At 34.0% G+C, this 22,797-nt stretch overlaps 1 protein-coding gene and 1 long non-coding RNA gene across 4 annotated transcripts in view; one reads left to right on the forward strand and one right to left on the reverse strand.

Annotated features, from left to right (window-relative positions):
• The window catches only part of ZNF654 (zinc finger protein 654), a 79,884-nt gene extending 63,991 nt beyond the window's left edge, over positions 1-15,893 (forward strand). Inside the window, exons 5-9 of one of the 3 annotated variants that reach the window (XM_012750982.3) lie at positions 1,188-1,390; positions 1,897-2,036; positions 7,524-7,665; positions 11,255-13,601; positions 14,188-15,893. In XM_012750982.3, coding sequence (XP_012606436.1) covers positions 1,188-1,390; positions 1,897-2,036; positions 7,524-7,665; positions 11,255-13,601; positions 14,188-14,195 — 2,840 coding nt within the window. In that variant the 3' untranslated portion in view covers positions 14,196-15,893. The other 2 variants (XM_076000961.1, XM_076000964.1) reach the window with 2 other exon arrangements.
• On the reverse strand, positions 1,964-22,795 carry LOC105863645 (uncharacterized). The gene is made up of 3 exons (XR_002222919.2): positions 22,690-22,795; positions 13,550-13,631; positions 1,964-2,046 (listed from the first exon to the last, which is right to left on the reverse strand). It is a non-coding gene; the product is annotated as an uncharacterized LOC105863645 (long non-coding RNA).
• Between the last annotated feature and the right edge of the window lie 2 nt (positions 22,796-22,797).

A 22,797-nucleotide genomic window follows, 5' to 3' on the forward strand; every position in this document is an offset into this window, starting at 1 on the left:
AAGCTACTGATGAAACATGTAAGTAATTAAAACACTTTTGGATTAAAAATCATAAAATAAGGGTTCCAGTTCCTGCTCTGCCACTGAATTCTTTGTCTTTGGGCAAGTCATTTGACCTCTCTGATATTCATTTTTATGATCTGTAAAGCAAGTATCATAATACCTGTCATAAGATTGTTGTTAGGTCTGAATAAATTTATGTAGCTAAAGGTGTTTATATATTTTTAAATTACATAAAAGTATTAATTAGTAAATCCTTAGTGATAAATGGACATATATTAATAAGCAGTCCTTTTTGGCATTACTTTTAGATTAATTTTATTTTTAAGACTAATAAAATATATTTCTTTTATGATTCAGCTTTTTCATTGATTCAGATTACATTTTTCTTTAATTAATGTGAATTAATGTGGTTTTAATATGATAAATTAGGATTCAGCGTTTCTTTTTTTTTTTTTTTTTTACACAGAGTCTTGCTCTGTCACTCCAGGTAGAGTGCAATGGTAGAGTGTAGTAGCATCATCACAGCCCACTTGCAACTTCAAACTCCTGGGCTGAAGTAGTCCTCCTGCCTCAGCCTCCCGAGTAGCTGGGACTACACAGCCATGTGCTACCACGGCCAGCTAATTTTTTCTATTTTTGGTAGATATGTGATCTCAAACTCTTGACTTCAAGCGATCCCCTCACCTCAGCATCCCAGAGTGCTAGGATTACAGGCATGAATTACAGCCACCTTACCAGGCCAGGATTCACCCTTTTAATGAAAATATAGGGTAGTAAGAAGATGTGGTATGTAATCTTAGACTAAAAAGACATCATAGACTCATGTTACTTGGAACATATTTTAACATTAATGAACTAAAGAAGAAAATTTCCTTTTTTTAAAATCTTGTTTCCATTTTTGTTAATTACTGAGACAAAATCAACAAATAATTTATTTCTTGAGCATACTGTTTTGGTGTCACTGTTGTTTTCATTTTTCCAACCAAATAACTTAACAGTCTTTTCACAAATAAACTACTAAGGAAAATGTTATTTAATTAAATAACTAGTTAATCTAATTAGATACCATATTTTAGTGGTAAAGTTTCAAGCAACAAAGTTTGAGAAAATCTTTTATTGAGAGTAAGAGTCTGTTTTCTTTTTATTTTTTATTTTTATTTTTTTTTGTTTTCTTTTTAATATAGTGAACAAATATTTGAGTTCTGAAAATCCACTGTTCTTTGAACTACGTGCCAGATACCTAATTGCTTGTGAACGCATACCCGAAGCAATGGCTCTTATTAAGTCTTGTATAAATCACCCAGAAATCAGTAAAGACTTGTACTTCCATCAAGCATTCTTCACATGTCTGTTTATGTCACCTGTAGAAGATCAGCTATTCCGGGAGGTATTGTTTGAAACTATTTTTGCCTATTACCATTTTAACCTTACTAAAAGAAAGTAGCCCAATGCTGTTGTTATATTCTTTTTACAGTAATACCAAAGATTTAAGGATTACATTATCTAGATTTGTTCTCTTTTGGCACCATACTTTAAGGTCACATTGACTTAGAATATGATATTAACAATGATGAAATTAATAAAATATACTCACCAATAAGCATTATTCATGTTGAGCTTTTATTGTGACAGAGAAGAGGTCAAATAAAAACTGATAAGTATTATGATTTTGCCTTTTAAATAGAGTACTAAGAAGTTAAATGCACATGTTTATTTTGTTTTTGTTGCTATACAGTGAAACTATGAAACCATGAAAATATTTCTGTACAATCATTGTTTTTATAGAAAAATAGAAATCTAAATAATTTCTTCTGAATGTTTAAACACTTATTGTAACTAGCTTTTTAAGATATTTTTTAATGATATGAACTGATTTTTCTTTTTCTCTGACAGCATTTATTGAAAACTGATTGTAAGAGTGGAATCGATATCATCTGTAATACTGAAAAAGAAGGAAAGACTATGTTAGCTTTGCAACTCTGTGAATCTTTTCTTATTCCACAGCTCCAGAATGGGGACATGTACTGTATCTGGTAAGTGTTCCTAAAACAGAAATTGAAATGGTAAGATGAGCAACAAAAGGAGAATTGGCTAGCAGAGTTTGGAATGCTTTTTAATTGTATGATAATAGTAAGCTATTTTTTTTTAACAAATTTATTGTACAAGGAACAATAGATTTTTTAAGAACTAGAGATTTTAAAAAGAAAATTATCATGTACCACTAATTGATAGTGTACATGTTTAAGATATGTATTACAATGAAACAATTATGTTTGAAATTAAATTTTAAATTTGAAGTTTGAGTTTTTAAAAACATTTTTAAGACTATTTAAAACTTGCTAGTAGGATATATGAAGCCAGCAATTTTACCTAGCAATCATGTAATTTAAAATATGGTACTAAAAACACTCTTCAAGTGCTACTAAGAACTTCTGCTTCTTCTCCTCCAGTAAACAACTATATACACAAACACACACACAAAAAAACCCTAGTAGCACTTTACCATTTCATTAATTAAAGTAGGTTACATTGCTGAACATAATAATCTGAAATGATCATGAGCTATAAACATTTTTTAAATCAATGCTTTCAAATTTTAAATTCTTAAATACAACAATAGCTTGAAGGCATATAGCTCCAAATCATACTTAAATATTCTTTTTATAGATTGAAATCTCCAGAGTCAGAGATAGAGTAAAACAGCTAATTAGTAGCAGAGCTGTGTCTAGAAACAAGTAAATTCTTCTAGGGGAATACAGTATACTTTCAGTTAGATTATGCTAATTTTTATTCAAAACTGTACCATATAAATTGCAATTTCAAATAGAGAAAGGGCTTAGGAAGCAGTAGTCAAACATAGTTTTTAGTACAGTCATGCATTGCTTAAGGACAGGGATTTGTTCTGAGAAATGTGGTGTCAGGCAATTTTGTCATTGTACAAACATCATAGAGTGTACTTACACAAACCTACATGGTGTTTATAGCCTGCCAAACACCTAGGCTATATGATATGGCCTACTGTTCCTAGGCTCCAAACCTATACAGGATATTACTATACTGAATACTATAGGCAACTGTAACATAATAGTAAATATTAGTGCATCTAAACCTAGAAAAGGTATAGAAAAATATGGTATTATATAATCCTACTGGACCACTATAATATATGTAGTCCACCATTGACTAAAATATTATTTTGCAGCACATGACTGTATAATTTTTTAATATGTGATTATTCCAAAATTGAATATAGTCATGATTGCTGTAGTAGATCTTTCCTATGGGGATAAGAATGTTCTCTGCCCTTAACTCTATCAAACTATTTAAACAGGGTATCTTTAGTCTTTTCATTTTAATATAAATAGCTGGAATCAAGTATAAACAATAGCAAAAAAAAAAAAAAAAAAAACCCAGAAAAATACATTTTATTTTCTTATTCTCTTGGCCAACCCGTTTCTACTCTTTAGGGACCTTAAAAATATTACAGTGCCTATCTTCCAGCTCCTGGCTACAGAAACCCAATTTGAATAGAAGGTTGGTATGTGACTACAGCTGCCCAACCTAAAAGGAGTTTAGCCTTCTTTTTGGGCCTTCCTTCTGAGCAGCCTTGGTTTTGGTGGCCTGCCCTCTTATTTCTTCTTTCTCATCTTTATATTTCTGAATGCTAGGGTCTTTTTTCATGCTTCTAAAGTTGATTTTTAGCGTAATTTGAAGAGCAGGATGCTTTTCAGCCTGCAGGGTCAGTGTTGTCTATTTTATCCTAGCCTCCTTGTGAGCCAGCTTGCTATTCATCTCTCCTTTCTGTGGGCAGAACCAGATTCACAGTCCAGTTTTGCTTTATCTCAAGCCATTGAAGCAAGCAAGCTGCTAACCCTATTTCTCTTTCACCATCACTAATAATAATGGTAGCTGCTAACATTTGCTGAGTTAGCTTTTTATGCTTTATGTGTGCATTATTTCATTTACTGCAACCATCTTATGAAACAGATAATATTGTGCTCAAGCCATTCAGCTAGTAAACAGTGAAGTCATGATTCAAACCTAGGAAGCCTGACTCACAGCCTCTGCTGTTAAACATCACTTATTATAATGTGTCAAGTTTGGAAAAAAATCTGTCTTATAAAGGTGACTGTTGACCCTGTTCTCTTTTCTTAGGAACTAGATAACTTGATTAGTAGTTAATAGAGTCCTTTATTAGCTACCTGGGAAATGTTTTCTATACACTGAATCCAGGTACTATGTCTTCTAAAGGACCCACCGACTAAAAGAAAGCATATAAGCTTTATTAATCCTGACCTCTTGGTCTTCTAAAAGACTACTGGTGGATTTCAGATTTTTTTGTTTTCATTAAAAATCTAATGTACAAGTAAAACCTGAGATCCCATGTTGTAAATTCAGTCAAAATGGGACTTCATAACCATGTCCTAAGATTTCTTCTTTGCCTGCCCAAAAGCTAAAATCCTTAATAATAGCCCTCTCCTAGGAAACTTTTTAGGATCTGGGATATACATTTTGTTTCCTAAATTTTCCCGACTTAACAGAGACAAAAAGGAAATAAGATCTCTGTCTTAAAAAAAACACAAAAACCTCATTTTGTACCCTAAGAATATTTGTAAGGAGTCTCAAATTATTTTTTGGAACAAGTTTCAAAATGAACATATACATTTCTAATATGTTAAATATTCACTTGTGTAATATTGAATGACAATTTCTCTCCTCTGATTTCCAACTAGCATTTTGTTTTAAAATCTGTTGCAGAGATATGCCACATCTCCTTAAATATAGTTGATCTGTTTGTCTTCTTCCATCAATATGCATTTTTTCATAAAATACCCCTTATTTAGAATGTCTACCATCATCTTTTATTCCATTCCATGTGTGCATTTTCCCTAAATTTCTCTCAAGAGGCTTCCTCTAAATGCTTTCAGGATCAGGAATATATTTGCCAGGTTATCAACTAACATATTTATTTAATAAATCTTACTGCTTAGTACTATGAGGATTACAAAGACAAAGAATAAATACAGGAAACTTTTGATTTATTAAACATCACTATATGCAAGACATTTTACTTAGGTGTTTTACTTCTCTCTTAAGTCTTTTAATAAAGATGTTGAACAGGAATAATGCCAACTTTTAGGTATAAGACAGCCGTACATGAAAACGATAAAAGTCACACAGCTAGTACAAAATGGAGTTGTAATTTATTCTAGTCAATCTGCAAGTCATTGCATCTGTGCCTAACTAGTATAGGGAAAAAGTATTTATTGAAAGGATACTGGGGTGGGACAGAGTCACGGGAAGGGCAGGGATACAGGTTGTCTTCAAAGATAACTGCTACTTGGGACACTGGGATTGCTAATGTTTTTTCAAAAATCTGTTTCTTTTTTCTGTCAGTTGGCTTCAGTCTCTCCTGATGCAGACCAGCAGGAATACCAGCATTCCCCAAACATCATAGTTTAGAGTTGAGAACATGCTAGGGACTCTGGCTTGACTGGGGTCAGTTTCCTGCCCCTGAATTAATATCTTAAGGTAGGAAGGGAAGGGTCACATAAGAGACCACCATTGGGGTTTCACTCTGTCTATTAGGTTAATTCTCAGAAAAAGGCTGCTCACTATGAACTGGGTAGTACCACTCCAATTAGCATATAACGCTGTATTGAGATTTAGGTCTCTCATATTCCCAATCCCAGTGTTCTTGCCACTGCTTCCACTATACAGTGTATCATTGAGGATATTTATAATGTATTAATAGTTGGGGAAATAGGACCTATAAAATATAAACAGGGAAGCATAAAAAAGGCATGGAATCAATAAGAGGGATAAGGTCTATTTTGAAGTAGGTATCACTTTGGGGTACTCATGAAGGCTTTCATGAAGAAGGGATACTTGATACGGCCTATGAAAGATAAATTCATCTTAGAAATGAAGAAATACTTTCCATGTAGACCAACCAGCATAAACAAAAGTGAGAATAAATGAAACATTTTAACTGACAGTAAGGAGACCATCCTTAAAAGATGATTTAAGATTCAAATCCTGAACCTTCCAACTTGAAAACCCATGTTTATATTGCTATTAATACCATACAGTATATTGAATAAACACTAAATGAAATGATCAGGGGAGCTAGAAATAGATCAGGTTATTAACTGCTGTAGAAATGTGTAAAATTAAAGGGCCTAAGATGGTAACATTGAGAAAGAATGACATAGCTGAGAGTGAAAATATAACTGAAATATAAAGGCACTGGAAAATAAACATGTTAGAACCACATAGGACAGAGGACTGTTTACTCACTGATCTAGGAAAAGATCATCAATTTTGTAGGAATAGGATTAGTTCTAAGTAGATTAAGGTGGTGTAATGCAATATAAACCAAAATGCCTAGGCATGGAAATTGGAAAGAAGTCAGAGCTAGAGATCTGTGAGGAAGATGGGAAACCTGGTGAATGTTCTAAAGGAGTATGATGCAAAAAAAAAAAAATAAAAAAGTGGAAAGTGGGTGGTGGACTGAAACTTAAGGAATACCCACACAGTTAGTATGAAATGGAGGTGGAATTTTGGTTTTACTTTTCATATGTTGCTTGCTATCATTTTTTGTTTTGCTTTTTTCTGTATTGTGTCTCTGAGTAGACAATGTGCACCTTCATGATGGTAATCAAGCTGTCTATAGATTTAATACCTGTATGTGCTGGTCTCAAAATACATACTCAATAAATCACCGTTTTTTAAAACATTTTCATCAATTATTTTCAAACTTTTAGATTATGATGTTTTTTATACTTTTATGGCATGTTTGAAAGAATTCTAATTTGCTAAAATGTGATAACCAAATATATCAACTATATCTTATGATTTGCCTTTGCCTCAAAACCCACTGCTCCTAGCTTTGTTCATCTAATAACCTTGACCATATTTTTGAAAATATGAAATACTTTAAATGGTCCGTAGCTTGTCTGTTTAAAAGTACTGCATCTTAATAGAAGAGCAGTTGATCTAAAGCATACAATTTCAGAATCAACCTATAATATATTTATACTTTTAATCTTTTAATATCTTTTAATACTTTAGTGTTTTTGGTATATTACCAGAAAATGAAAAATATGAACCATTCCTTCTTTGCAGAAAGTCTATAATGATTGGTTTCTAAGTTTACAAGTATGGTATTAATTAAAGGCCAAAGTTTATTATGTTTTTAAATAACATCAATATTGGTATATTGGGATGAGAATTTCTGTTTTGATCCAATACTAGAGATATCTTAGTTAAGCCCGCTTATGGCTGGAATTCATTCCTTATTATTGAAAATTGGTAATTTCTGATCTCTCTTTTTTTCCCAATTTATTAGTGTCACATAGGTAGCAGAAGTAGGTTAGGGGTGGTGGTGAATATAATACAGATTTATATCCATTCTGTACACATTCTACCCAGGGCACTATAGAATCAGGAAAGGAGAACTAATGTTTATATTTGAATAAACTGTATTTTTGATATTTCTCTTTTTTTCTCATTTACAGGGAGTTGATTTTCATATGGAGTAAACTACAGCTTAAATCTAATCCTTCAAAACAAGTTTTTGTAGATCAATGCTACCAGCTTTTAAGAACAGCAACTAATGTGAGAGTCATATTTCCTTTCATGAAAATCATTAAAGATGAGGTAAATAGGACATATTTATCCCTTCAATTTTAAACTAAATTTAAGTAACAGTTCACTGAAACTTGAATCTCTTATGATAAATTTTATTTGATTATAAAATTGAACGGAAGAAGGATTTTAAGACCACATTCTGCATATATTACATCCTTTTCTCCCTCAACTCCAAACTCCCAACATGGACAAAGTTTATAAATAAGTGAAAATAACTGAAAAAAGACCAATATTTTTGTTATTTAAAATATAATATGGGAACACTTACTTCCATATCATTTCTTTTCTTATAATTAAATTTGTTACTTTTAACATCATCCTAAATCCCCTTTGTAGAATCCTTAACTAATCTGCAAATGAACTTTGTATATCTGTAGATGATACTTATTTACTAACACAGAGAAACTTAGTTCCAGTTTTAAGTCTGGTGTTTAGGTGAAAAGGAACAATGAATTCTGAGGCATTTTTAAAATTTAAGAACAAGTTTTTAAAGTGTTTATTTGATGTAACTGTAAAAACCCATTAAAAATAGTCCTGAATCAAATTTTTCTTGGGCCATTTGCGAGTAAGTGCAATTTTACATATGAGTCTTACATAGATAGACATGAAAATGGATCCTGCTGGCCTAGCATATTGGTGCATGCCTGTAATTCTAGCACTTTGGGAGGCTAAGGCGGAAGGATTGCTTGAGGCCAGAAGTTCAAGACCAGCTTGAGCAAGAATGAGACCCCGTCTCCACAAAAAAAGAAATATATGTGTGTGTGTGTGTGTGTGTGTATGTAAAAGAAAAAGAAAGAAAAGAAAGAGAAAATGGATCCTGCAGATATTGTAACTTTTCCTCAAAAGTATTAGCAGGACTTTGAATACAAAGACAGAAAAGATAAAGCCACTTTACATTTTAGGTAGTTCTATATTTAACTGATTCTTTATGTGGGTTACTTTTAAATATATAAGGAGGCATCCATTAAATAATGTATTTTATTTTTCTTATGTATTTATGCATTTATTAGTCATTATCATATCACTCATTAGATGTATGACCCTGTAGTGATATTTCCATGACACAAAGTTGGCAGCATTGCATTGGAGGGTTTTTTCTTTTTTAATTTCCAATTTATTTTGCTAACTGCATTCATAGTATCCATATTAAATAGTGAAATGTCAGTCAAATGCATTGTCAAAGTTAACCTCTCCCTCCACGAAAAAAGGGAAAGCAAACTATGCTACAGTGTTAAGTGTTAACACTTAACATTTGATGTGCATTAGAATCACCCATAAAACTTTGTTTCTAAAAATAAAAATGTATGCATATTTTTTCCCACATATGATTCTCATTTGCACCAAAAGTTGAGAGATACTGTTATAGAAAGTTTATAATGTAAGTGAGGTTTTGCCAATTATCACAGAACTTTCTTATTTTTACATGTATGGTCAAATTAAAGAGAAAATTCAAAGATGAAATAAATATTAAAATGATGTGTAATAGTTTACAGTCTACTAAAAACACTTTTATTTGATGGAATAGGTCATTCAGTTCCCTCAGTGCTGTGAAAAGAGGCATAGTTACAATCGCATATGTATTTGAGAAACATTACAGATGGCACATCTGAAAAGGCTTCACAGAGGAAGATGCTTTAAGCTGGATTTTGAATGATAGATGAAGATAGTACTAACATTTATAGAGGATTTTGTAGTTTATAGAGCTCTTTAACCTTATTTTATTATTTGTTTTTTCACAACTATCTGGTGACATTAATAGGGTAATAGAAATGTGGGGAAGTGGATGGGAGATGAGACTAATAGGAGAGATTGGGCAGGGGGAGTGGCTGTTGGAGATCTAAAGGGACTGGAATACTGCACTAAAAGTTGGAACTTAAGTTCATAAATATCCTGGGACCATTAAAGGATGTGAGGTAAGGAAGTAACCTGTTCCTTTTTATGATCTTAAAATTTTTAACTTGAGTATCTTCTATATATTATAATTTTATGAGACAAGATAGAGGATGTAGATAGAACTTTGGAGAAAGAAAAGGAATTCTGTTTTGAGTGAATGGATTTTGAATTTGCTATATCTAGAAAATCTAGGTGGGAAAAGCAAATTGTAACAAAATTTGAATTAAGGAAGGATTCTAAGCTAGAGATGATGGATTTATAGGGGCAAACTAAAGTCAGTAGAATAGATCTGACTCTCATTCATTCTGCAAACATTTATTCAGAGGTCACTGTGTGCCAACTTTTATGCTAACCATAGGGAGATACAAAAAATTAGACCATCCCCTGTAGTTTAGGAATGCAAAGTTGGGGAGTGGGAGTAAGGATATATATAGACAGTTATAAAAATAGTATATAAATGTTTTTTAGAGGTAAGTATAAGTTATTTTTAGTGGAAAGAATAGGGAATTTTAACTGTACCTCAGGGCAGAGGCCAGAATGAATGGAAAGAAAAACATTCAGAGTAGAACTGATTCTCAAAGAATTAATAAGGGATCCATAGGAATTTACCAGTTGGATAAAGTGGGAGTAGGTAATGTACAAAGTTAAGGTCTGCCTGTGGAACTGTAGAACTGTAAGCAGTTCAGGAAGGTTACACAACATGTAAGGGACTATGAAGACATGAGGCTGGCAAGGTAATGTTCCTCCTTGTAATCTATAATATACTATATGCAGACAATATGACATACATACATATATACATGATTTTAAAGACATTATGGTATCTCTTCCTATTCAAACAAGGATTTAGATTATTCCAAACCACTAGAGGCATTATTTACAACTTGAACTAAGATGGATCGATAACAGATTCCCAAGTAAAAGCTGATGCAGTTATCTTTTGAGTCATCAGCAAAAGTTTAAAGGCTTGAGGGATATTCAGATAACTTCCAGTAGGCTTATTATTCTGACACCTTATTAGGTTGGAAAGATTATAATTGTCTTTGTGTGTGCCACATGTCCCCCTTATTTGGATAAATAATTTAGTCAAACCCTGTCTCTACAAAAAAATTGAAAAATTAGCCAGGCATGGTAGCGCCCACCTGTAGTCCCAGCTACTTGGGAGACGGAGGCAAGAGGATCACTTGAGCCCAGGAATTTGAGGTTATATTAAGCTGTGATGGCACCACTGCACTCTAGCCTAAGCAATAGGGTGAGTCCCTGTCTCTAAATAAATAAATAGTATAAAGTTTTCATAAGGAGTTAAAAAAAAGTAGTTAGTTCTTAACATGGAAAATTAATAAATCTATTAAAACACATATAATTTAACCTTTCTACTAAAGAATTTGAGATTGGTACCTAAAATAATAAATGGGGGTCTAGATTTGTAAGAAATCTTAATGATCATAAGTTTATGAAGCATTTTGTATAATGATAAGGGCTTGTCAAACTTGAAAATGGAAGCTAAAATCCTATCTATTCCAGATTATTCTCAAGTTAAAAAAAAGAAAGGTATATATTTATATACAGTGCTATCAATTGAGGAGAATTGCACATTGGAATATTGTTTGTTCATCTTTTGTTTCACAGTTGTATTTTAAAGACATAGACCAGTTAGGGTAATCATTTAAAAGAATATTTAGTAGTAATACTTTTCTTTTTACAGGTTGAAGAAGAAGGCTTGCAAATTTGTGTTGAAATATGTGGTTGTGCTCTACAATTAGACCTTCATGATGACCCCCAAACTAAATGTCTGATTTATAAAACAATTGCACATTTTTTGCCAAATGATTTGGAAATCCTCAGGATTTGTGCACTCTCAATATTTTTTCTTGAGCGTTCCTTAGAAGCTTATCATACTGTTGAAGAGCTTTATAAACGTCCAGATGAAGAATATAATGAAGGCACAAGTAGTGTTCAAAATCGTGTTCGTTTTGAGTTACTTCCAATTTTGAAAAAGGGACTGTTTTTTGATCCTGAATTTTGGAACTTTGTAATGATTAAGAAAAACTGTGTAGCATTACTGAGCGATAAATCAGCAGTTAGATTTCTAAATGAAAGTACACTGGAAAATTCTACAGATAATCTAAAAAAGACAATGGAACAGCAAGGTTTAGATGAAGGGCTTGACTGTCTTACAGATCAGAGCACTGGAGAGACTGATCTTGATGATGTGTCTGGAGTGCAACCTAAAAGTCATATTAATACAAAGAAAAACCTTACAGCTTTTAATACTTCCAAAGTAGATCACAATGTCCCAAGACATCGGTGTATGTTATGTAACAAGGAATTTCTAGGTGGTCACATTGTAAGGCATGCCCAGGCTCATCAGAAAAAAGGCAGTTTTTCATGTGTAATATGTGGTAGAAAATTTAGAAATAGAGGACTTATGCAAAAACATTTAAAGAATCATGTTAAGAAAATACAGAGACAGCAAATTGCTGCAGCTCAACAGGATGATCAGGAAATCACTATTTTGGAAGAAATAGACTGTTCCAATTCTTCCATTTCATTTGAAAATGGAAATTCTGATAATCAGGATTTGGAAGTAGGGACTTTTACTGCTTCTAGTGATGGAAACAAAGAAGTCATTCCTGAGCACGTGGCTGAATTCATTGAAATTCCTGTAAGTGTACCCGAAGATGTTATTGAAAACATTATTGAAAATGGCAGTCCTGATACTTCTTTAAATAATGTCTTGAAGCCTTTACCAGAATGTGAGGATGATTATGAGGAGGAAGAAGATGAAGAAGGTGATTATGAAGATGATGATTATGACCTGAATCAAGAAACTTCAGTACTTCATAAAATCAATGGAACTGTGTGCCATCCAAAAGATATATATGCCACAGATCAGGAAGGAAACTTTAAGTGCCCTGCTCTTGGCTGTGTAAGGATATTTAAAAGAATTGGATTTCTAAATAAACATGCAATGACTGTACATCCAACTGATTTAAATGTGCGACAAACAGTAATGAAGTGGAGCAAAGGAAAATGCAAATTTTGTCAAAGGCAATTTGAAGATTCTCAGCATTTTATAGATCACCTTAACAGACACAGCTATCCAAATGTGTACTTTTGTTTGCATTTTAATTGCAATGAGTCATTTAAGCTGCCATTCCAGCTTGCCCAGCATACAAAAAGTCACAGGATATTTCAAGCTCAGTGTAGTTTTCCAGAATGCCATGAGCTTTTTGAAGATCTTCCTTTGCTATATGAACATGAAGCTCAGCACTATTTAAGTAAAACACCAGAATCATCTGCACAACCAAGTGAAACAATTCTTTGGGATGTTCATTCAGACTCAAATCCTAATCATCAGGAAAAAGACTCATCTAGTAATGAGAAACAAACTGTTAATCTGCCAGTTTCTATTTGCAAATCAAGGAAAGATTCTACAGAACCAAAGACATGTATAGAAAGTATGGAAAAGAAAACAGATAGTTTAGTTCAGAATGGGAATGAACATTCTGATGACACTGTTTCAAATATAAGCTTGATAGACCAAAAGATGCCTGACATAGAGCCAAATTCTGAAAATAATTATAGTAGTAGTGATTTAGTCAATGGACACAGTGAAATGGAGCAAACGCCTTTAGTTTCATCAGATCCCGCTTTGAAAAGTGATATAAGTAGAATCAGGACAGAAAATGGTTCCGTTTTACCCAATGCTGTACCACAAGAACACAATACCTTGCCAGTATCTCAGGCACCTTCCAAACCAAATCTGACAAGTGAACCTACTTCATATGGCTTGATTTTAACAAAACCATATGTCAGACCATTGCCTCCCAGTTACCTTGATGAACGGTATCTTAGTATGCCAAAACGCAGAAAATTTCTGACTGATATAGTAGATGCCTGTTCTGATCAAGATAACATTTATAAAAAACCAGTGAAAAGATTAAGATGTGGCAAATGCCTGACCACCTACTGTAATGCAGAAGCACTTGAGGCTCACCTTGCACAAAAGAAATGTCAGACACTCTTTGGATTTGAGTCAGATGATGAAAGTAAGTCTTCTATCTTCTCAGTAGATATGTCTGTAGAAATAGAAAATGCCATAAAAAATATAACTATCATAGATCTTTATGGGGTTAAAAAATTGATATTTGTACAGCACAGATAGTAAAGCACTACCCCATAATCCATACAACCATTATGAGGTGATATTACTATTCCTGTTTTATAGATCAAGTGAAATTCACAAATTAATTTGCATAGGAATAGGCCTATGAACTTGTGCAAGCCAGAACTTGAACACAGGTTTTCTATATCTTGATTATATTCTTTTACTGTTTCAAAGGCTTTTCTTCTTCTAAATTTAATGTAATAAAAGTTCTTAAAGTAACTTTGATGGAATTATTTCATATGCATTCCAGAATATAAATCAAATGAAGCTAAGTCTCTGTTACAAAAATAGTAGTAAAAGAGAACCAGAAAATATTGAAAAACAAAATGAGCAAAAGAAGAGCTTGCCTTGCTTCTAATATCAATATCCTTTGAATGGCTGAGGGCATAAATTAAACAGGAATCTGACTTAGAATTCCACTTGAACATCTATAAAATTTGAATTAACAGATGTGTTCTGTTTTACAGGTGCCTGATAAAAATGTTTCAGAAAGATCTGTCGATCAAGCAGTAGTGTGAAAAAAGCACTATAAGAAAACGCATCATCAGTTTGCTATTTCTCTGATGGCCTTAATTTTAGAGTGGTCTCGAATTACTAAAGACAAAGCACATTTTCTAGAATGAACTCACAGAGGAGATGTGCTGGCTTAGACTCCAAAAGGGTTATTATAAAACTCCCAAAGTACCAGTTTTCCAGAAAACCACATTTTTAAAAAGCTTATGATGATTAATAGCAGCATGTTCAGTTTCGCTTATGTGAGAAATATGTTCAGGCAACTAGTCAGAAAGAAAACCAGCTATGGCCTTACACAAAGGGAAAAGTGAACACATTAATAAAAACGGGGAGTGGTTTACAATAATAAACAACTTAAAGTATTTTATTCTGTAAGTGGGCTTTGTTTTCTTGTAATGCATAATCAGATTATGTCCTCCCTTCTGGTCAAACATGGTTTAAGGAACCATTGCTCTTTGGTTTGTGATCTGATTTAGAAACTGACTCATGAAAATAAAACTTATCACCATGCTATCTATTAAAAATTGTAACTTGTTTCCAGATAATTAACTATGTCAAAGTTCAGTGAATGAGTGGCATGCCAGCATTGAAAGTGAAAAAAAAAAATGAACAGTTCTTTGCTAATAAGCTCTTGATAGAACCTTCTACCCACAACTTTTATATTATAGATCAGTTATATTTAAAAGGCAACAGTGCCAATTAAACAGAAAAAGAACGATCAGTAACTGGGGAGAGATGGTAGGATTCTAAGACATTACATGCTATGTAGTTAAAAACACTGAATTGGAAATTCTTCAATGTGAATAATGGTAAAAGCACACTGGGATATTTCTGTTTGTATATAAAGTTAGGACATTGCTTGATAATTCATAGTAAGGTCCTTTAGACGTTAATGTGAGTTATCAAAGTACAGTCCCATAAATATAACTGGCTTAAAAAAATTGTCAGCTAAGAATCAGGCTAAGAATTCATTCATTTTATTCAATTAAGAGAGGTAATTCCAAAATAAGCCATACTACTGTTTTTTTATTCATGAATGATAAATTTGGTCTGAATAGTAATTTTTACGTATAAAAGGAAATTTTTACACAAAAATTTGCACAGCAAGAACACAATGAGTTACATTGATGCATTATTTTCCTTAGTCACTAGTAAGAAAGATTTTAAAAACGGACCTATTAATAAACCCATGTCAACCAAATATTCCAGTTATTCCAAATGAGAAGTTTGTGATCAAAGCAGATAATTTCATCAGATCCTATTACCAATATGACAGTTTTAGAGCTTCCTGAATGAGGTTACTAGAAGTGGGACATTTCTTCCAGGGCAGCACCCAGAATTTATTAAACTAACAGAGCAAATGATCTAAAAAATACTTCCCAATTTTATTACTTATTTTCAGCATTCACTACTATGCAATGATGGTCATAAGCCGATTCCAAATTTAAGTTTGTTTTTGTTCTGTTATGTAGCCTACATTAGGCTGTAGAACTTATATTTAGATAACAGATAACTGAACAACTCATAATCAAGTTTTTAAATCCTTTAAGGTCAACTAAAAAAATGTTTTCCATTTTTACTGATACTAAAAATGTAATGATTAAGTTTATTTCACTGCATTCTAAAAGTGTGTCTTATAATAAAAAGTCTGTTTGGAAACTGATTTATTTGGACAATGAAGTTTTTTGGAAATATAATTTCTGCTTTGTACATTTTCCAGAAGTTTAACAACTTAACATTTTATATTTTTAATTTTTTTTTACAAGTTGCAACCATTGACATAAATCCATGCCCACACATTGTTACATTTTCATTAGTTTGAAAAGTTCATGTGAAGATGTTTTGTAAATATATTCCACTTATATTTTTTGTCTTCAATTTGAGGTTTATTTCTACTTTTGTGTTGCTAAGACTGAGATCAAATTGGTTTAGATAAAACTAAATCAAGGAATGTTTTATAAAATTCTGTTTGGCCACACTGTTCTAACCTCTTTATTTGTATACTTCTCAAATAATGGCTGTTGAAAGAATGTGTACAGTTTATTATGTCTGTCTTCTACATCATTTTGCTTTTATAGGGTGCATAAACTTCTGACAGTTCTAATTTGGGATTCAGAAGTAAAGGAAGCTTTCTTCTTATTTCTCTGATTTTTCTCCTTTTCTTTTCTTTGCTTCTCTTCTACCCTTGTTTTGAGGATGTGTTTATCTTACGTGGACCAAGTTTCAAATCTTTGTTTTTAAATGAAAATTTTCCTTCAAAAAATTAAATATTAATTTCCTGCTATATATCAGTAAGGTCAAGAAAATAGCAAATCTGAATTTTTGCTGCTCAGCTATTATGGAGAAAGTAGAAAAGGTGAATTTCCGTGGACAAGGACACTGGTACTTTGGGCTTTAGCCATATTCATTTTTTTAAAACCACCTATTATATAATGCATAGATAATTTATATCATTGAACTTGTGATTCTTTTAAAATCACACTGAAGGTTCAGCCGTACTCCTTTCATGTTTGGTTTAATACTGTTGTATGGATGAAAAACCTAAAAGGGATGATAGTGTTTATTTTTTAATTTATTTGGTACTGTAAAACACCTTTTCAGAATGAATAAATGCTGCATATGCATTTTGGAATTGTTAATATGTGAAAGATATTACAGATTCAGCAAGAAAGAAAATTTGTGCTTCCTTGTTGAACATTAAATTATTTTACTTTGCATTTTATAAGAGTACAAATTAAAACTGAGCCATTGAACTGCAATAAATCAACAATAGTGTCTCATTTCAAGAAATTTTTTGTACTGTACATAGATTTGTTCAATAAAACATTGTCCTTGTTGGTAATCAAGTGTTCCATTTGTATATAGTTTAGCACATGGCTTTCAAAAGGAATTAAGACTTAAGGTATATATTAAATATATGTCTCATTAGAGAGGAATGGGATATTTCCATTAACATCAGATTATTGAGTGATTTGCTTTTTAAACATAGAACATCTAAAATTTTACACAAAATAGACATTTTTGGACCTTTAGACATTTTAACCATGCAGGAATAAAAGTCTATAGGTTTCTGGTTACTAAAGTCTTTTATTTCAAGTAAGTGTTTTCAGTGTGATATAGTACTTTCTGCAAACATAGGAGGTATAAAAGAAATAAATACCAGACTCTCCAAAAGCAAGAATGTAGATGGTACACCTACCAGACTCTCCAAAAGCAAGAAAGTAGATGGTACATCTACATTGGTACATCTACATTGGTAATTCTTCGAAGATAAAGAGCTTCTGGTGGAACTTAAAAAATTAAGACTCTGAAGTCACTTTGAAATATCAGGTCATGAATGAAGATGAAAATTGCTTTCGCAAAAGTATTTCAACAGGGAAATGTTTAGGTCAATTAATAATCTTTAACCAAAAGTGATATCGATGGGTATGAGGACTCCTACTTTTTTGGTTCACTAACAAAGTAAGAAAAAAAAAAAAACCTACACTATCTGCTATAACTTGGAACTGGAAAAAGTGGGGTTGTAAGTAGAAAAAGTACCTTTTTGAGGCAATGAAGATAGCATTGGAAATGAAAGAATAGATAGTAATGGGTTAAAGTGATTTGTGCTATTACCAATGTATTCTTTGAAACACTGTAAGAAAGTTATTAAAACTTTCTAGAGCTGAGATCTAAAATTCATCTGATCCTAGAATGAATATGCTCCATGTTGAGAACAAAGAAATGTATTGAAGTATTTTTTTTTTTTTTTTTTTTTTTTTTTTTTTTTCGAGACAGAGTCTCGCTTTGTTGTCCAGGCTAGAGTGAGTGCCATGGCGTCAGCCTAGCTCACAGCAACCTCAAACTCCTGGGCTCGAGTGATCCTTCTGCCTCAGCCTCCCGAGTAGCTGGGACTACAGGCATGTGCCACCATGCCCGGCTAATTTTTTATATATATATCAGTTGGCCAATTAATTTCTTTCTATTTATAGTAGAGACGGGGTCTCGCTCTTGCTCAGGCTGGTTTTGAACTCCTGACCTTGAGCAATCCGCCCGCCTCGGCCTCCCAAGAGCTAGGATTACTGTATTGAAGTATTTAGACAAAGTTACTGGGATTTAGATAACTTCATTTTCCTTTTCTGAAACTTGAATTCCAGGAAGCAAATAATTCTAAGTAAGCTCCCAAAATAACCAAATTAAGTTGCTTTTGATAGCATAAGATTCATACTTATTTCAAGAATCAACTTACTTGAATTAGAGACAATAAAATATTACATGGAATAAAAATTCAAAGGGAAGGTAAGTTCATGCTTTGTTGATGGGTGCTGTACACCAGGGAAGAAATGGCTTCTGTGTTAATAAATTACTGTGTAACAGCTACTTTATATATGTTACCTGTAATTCTTAAAACAATTCAAGGCTAAATATGAACATTTCTCTTTAGATACCAAGGCTCAGAATGGTTAACTTGATTAAAATCACACGGCTAATAAATGGAGAGGTGCAACTTAAAAATCAGATGTGTTGTAAAACCATGTTTCCATCCTGCCACTCTGTTTTCCCTATAAATATAGAGCATGAGTGGATCTAATATGTCCAAATAGAGTCAGACTTGTCTCAGGATCACTGATTTCAGAGACAAAGAATGAAGTCTGGTACGAACCTACCTGGTTGATGTTTCATAATGTTTTTGATTCTTAAAGTGTGGTTTCTAGAGCAGCAGAATCACCATCACTGGGGAACTTGCTAGAAATGCTAAATTGTGGTCAGGAGGGGGGCCAATCTATTGGTTAACAAATCCTCCAGGTGATTCTTATACAAGCTAAGGTTTGAAAACTACAGATCTAAAGCAACCAGGTTCTTCATATTTCCCTAGAAGGTAAACTGTTTCTCCTTAAATTCATAGAGCCTTCTTAAAACTGTTTCCAGGACATTTAAAGAAGTCCCCTATTAATAAGTGCTTAAGTAACTACTGTTGGGTGAATGGGTATTTTAGTAGTAAGATCTAATACTCCAAACTGCTCTAAATCTAGGGATTTTTTATTCTTTTTTTGGTTCAAAAAGTATTCAGCTTAAGTGAAACTCTACTATAAAATGATTTAATGGAAATGGTGCAAAAAGGTTAGGAGATCAGTTGTACCTGAATTACAGCATGGTCGTTTTATAGTTGTGGAGAACTAAATTATTAGGTACTGTATATCCCACATCCCACTGAGCTCAGACTTCTTCATGTTAAAAGGGGACAGCTGCAAGGTTATAAGAATTGTCTGTGAAGGGCCTAGTGCCGAGCCCTTCCTGTTATAATTTTGCTAAATTTTTCTTCATGTTATGGCTCCCATCTTATCTTTGGCTCTAGCCATATTTAAAATGCCACCTACCCTCATCATGCTGTTTTATTCCATGCATTTTTAAATACTGCTCTCTTTACTCATAATTCTTCACCCATTTTCCACACCATCTCTTATTCTTTTATGTAATCCTTCTTAGGCATCACTACTTTTCTAGAAAGTCTGATCTCTTCATTACACCTATTTCCCCATTGAAACTTACTTCTCCCAACATTCTTCCTCTTAGTATTAATAAATTACAACTCTAATTGTACAAACCAAAATTTTACAATCATCCCTGACTCTTAACTCCTCCACCTTAACTCAAGCCACCATCTTCTCTAATCTGGAGTGTTGTATTAAATAGTAGTTTCTTCATTGAGCTTCAAGCCTACCCCCTTACCCTCCTTCAATCTGAACTTCACAGCAGCAGCTCAAGTGATCCTATTTAAAACTTGCCCAGGCCTTCACAGCTTATTCATTTATTGAACAAATACTCATTGCATACCTACTATGTGCCAGGCTCTGTAGCAGGCAAAGAAAACAACAAAAATTCTTGTCTCATAGAGCTTACATTCTTCTGGGGGGAAACAAACATACAGTATGTTATAAATGCTATGGAGAAAAAGTGGGTAGGAAATATATAAGCAATCGTGGTGTTGGTGGTTTTAGAACAGGATAATGAGAGAAGGCTTCTCTGACAGGGTGACTTTTGAGCAGGGACTTGAATAAAGGGAAAGAGCCATTCAGATACAAAGGGAAGAATATACCAGGCATGGTAACAAGAACAACAGCTTTGAGGCATGGACCTGTATGGCACATTGAAGGAAGGCAAGGAAATGAAGTCAGAAGTAAAAGATAAAATCCAAAGTCTATGTGATGGCCTACAACAGCAGCCCCCAACCTTTTTGGCACTAGGGACTGGTAGCATGGAAGACAATTTTTCCATGCACTGAGGCAGGAATTATTTTGGGATGATTCAAGGGCATTACATTTTTTGTGCAGTCAAACCTCTCTGCTAATGTTAATATGTATTTGCACCCACTCCCGAGTGCTAGCATCACTACCTCAGCTCCACCTCATATCATCAGGCATTAGATTCTCATAAGGAGCGAGCAACCTTGATCCCTCCCATGTGCAGTCTACAGTCTACAGTAGGGTTCTTTTTTTTTGGAGACAGAGTCCCACTCTGTTACCCCAGGTTGACTGCCATGGTATTAGCCTAGCTCACAGCAACCTCAAACTCCTGGGCTCAAGCAATCTTCCTGCCTCAGCCCCCCATGTAACTAGGACTGTAAGTGTGTACCACCATGCCTGGTTAATTTTTTTTTTTTTTTTTGTATTTTTAGCTGACTGGCTAGTTTCTTCTATTTTTAGTAGAGACAGGGTCTTGCTCTTGCTGAGACTGGTCTTGAACTTCTAACCTCAAGCAATCCTCCCACCTTGGCTTCTCAGAGTGCTAGGATTACAGGCCTGAGCCACCACGCCCACCCTAGGGTAGCCACTTGTGGCTGATGGTTACAGTATTGGACAGCATAGATAAAGAACATTTTCATCATCTCAGAAAGTACTTTGACAGGTTGTTCTATATTAATGGTACTCTATACTCAACTGGGGGTGATTTTGTCCTCCATGAGATATTTGGCAATGCCTGGTGGTATTTTTGTTTCCCACAACTGAGGGGAGCATGTGCTACTGGCTCCCAATGGATAGAGGCCAGGGATACTGTTAAGTAGCCTACAATGCACAGGACAACCCTCACAACAAAAAAATCGTCCTGCCCAAAATGTCAATAGTGCCATGAATGAGAAATGCAGATTTGAATCCGTCTTGACTGCAACTCTAACCACATTGCTCAAAGACTCCTCAAGCTGCTCTAGTATCCTGACCTCCTTCCTCAAAACCTCTACTGTTGCTTCTTCCTAGAACATGCTTCTCCTGTGGCTTGCTCACTTTCTTCTGAGCTTTTCTTCAGTAACTTATTTAGAGAAGCCTTTCCTTTCAACCTGTATAGAACAGTGACATCCTCTCCATCCCTCTCTTCTTGATTTATTCTTCTTCATAGCAGTTCCTGGCTGAGTAAATGATAATAGTTTTTTATGTTTATTGTCCGTTTGCTCCCACTAGAATGCAAGCCCCGAAGGACTTGTATTTGTCCCTAAAACAAAGAACAGTAACTGGCAAGTAGTTTAGGTGCTCAGTAAATACATTTTTAAAAAATGAAGTAATGAATGAATGAAAGACAAGGTTGGGCACACCTTCCATGTAGTCCCACACCAGCACATATGAGCACTCATCTTGTCACCTCTACTTGCAACATTTCCAAAAGCTCCTTGAAGGAAAGTTGAGCACTCATTCATACTTAATAAAAAATGAAGACTTGGTATTTGTTGAGCAAATGATACCCCAAATAACATCCACTGGCAAATTAATTTAACCATATTTTTGAATGCCTTGTTTAAAAGACTATATTTACAGTATATTTTATGACGGATATTTATGAGATTTAAAAAATGTTAAATTTGCTCGCGGGGATCTGCAGATGTGTACATTTCAGCTAATAAATGGCAATATCTTAAATATTAACTAATCCAAAATATTAATTAAAAATAGGAGATAGAGGCAATGACAAAGTGTTTAAGTCTGATTCCTCAGTCCAGGAGGGCATGACCATTTTTTCTATTATAAATGTGAGTTGTTCTCCTACGAATAGTAATAATAGCAGCTAATACATACTGAGCTCTTACTAGGTGCCAGGCACTGTTCTTCACCCCGCCCCTACAACCCTCTGAGGTAGGTATTTTTACTTGATCCATTTCCAGATAGACCTAAGGGACAAAAATGCTAAGGAGCTTGCTCACAGTCACAGTTAGTAAATTGTGGAGTAAAACCTGGCACTTTGGCTTCCAGAACCCCCAACCTTAAACTGCACGCAATACCGCCTCTCCTAAGGCCCAATTGGCGACAAGGGGAATGGAGACAACACGGGATCCCAGCGTGTGTGAGAAGAAAGCCGCTGGAAGACGGGTAGGCGTGGGACAGGATAGGTGGTTATCTTTGTTTTGATTTTTAATTTTTTATAGTACAATGTCAAACAAAATCAAGTTATTTTAATTTACGTAATTTTAGAATATCAAACTACCGGCTCACCCAACTCAGACGTGGCCACACAGGAAATTCAAGCGCTCCCGGGGGCCGGGCCGGCGGGCGGGAGGAGCCGTCTCCATTGGTCGGCCCCGCGGCATCACGGGAGCAGGC

This window comes from Microcebus murinus, chromosome 1 (genome assembly GCF_040939455.1).
Source record: "Microcebus murinus isolate Inina chromosome 1, M.murinus_Inina_mat1.0, whole genome shotgun sequence".
NCBI classification, from domain to species: domain Eukaryota; kingdom Metazoa; phylum Chordata; class Mammalia; order Primates; family Cheirogaleidae; genus Microcebus; species Microcebus murinus.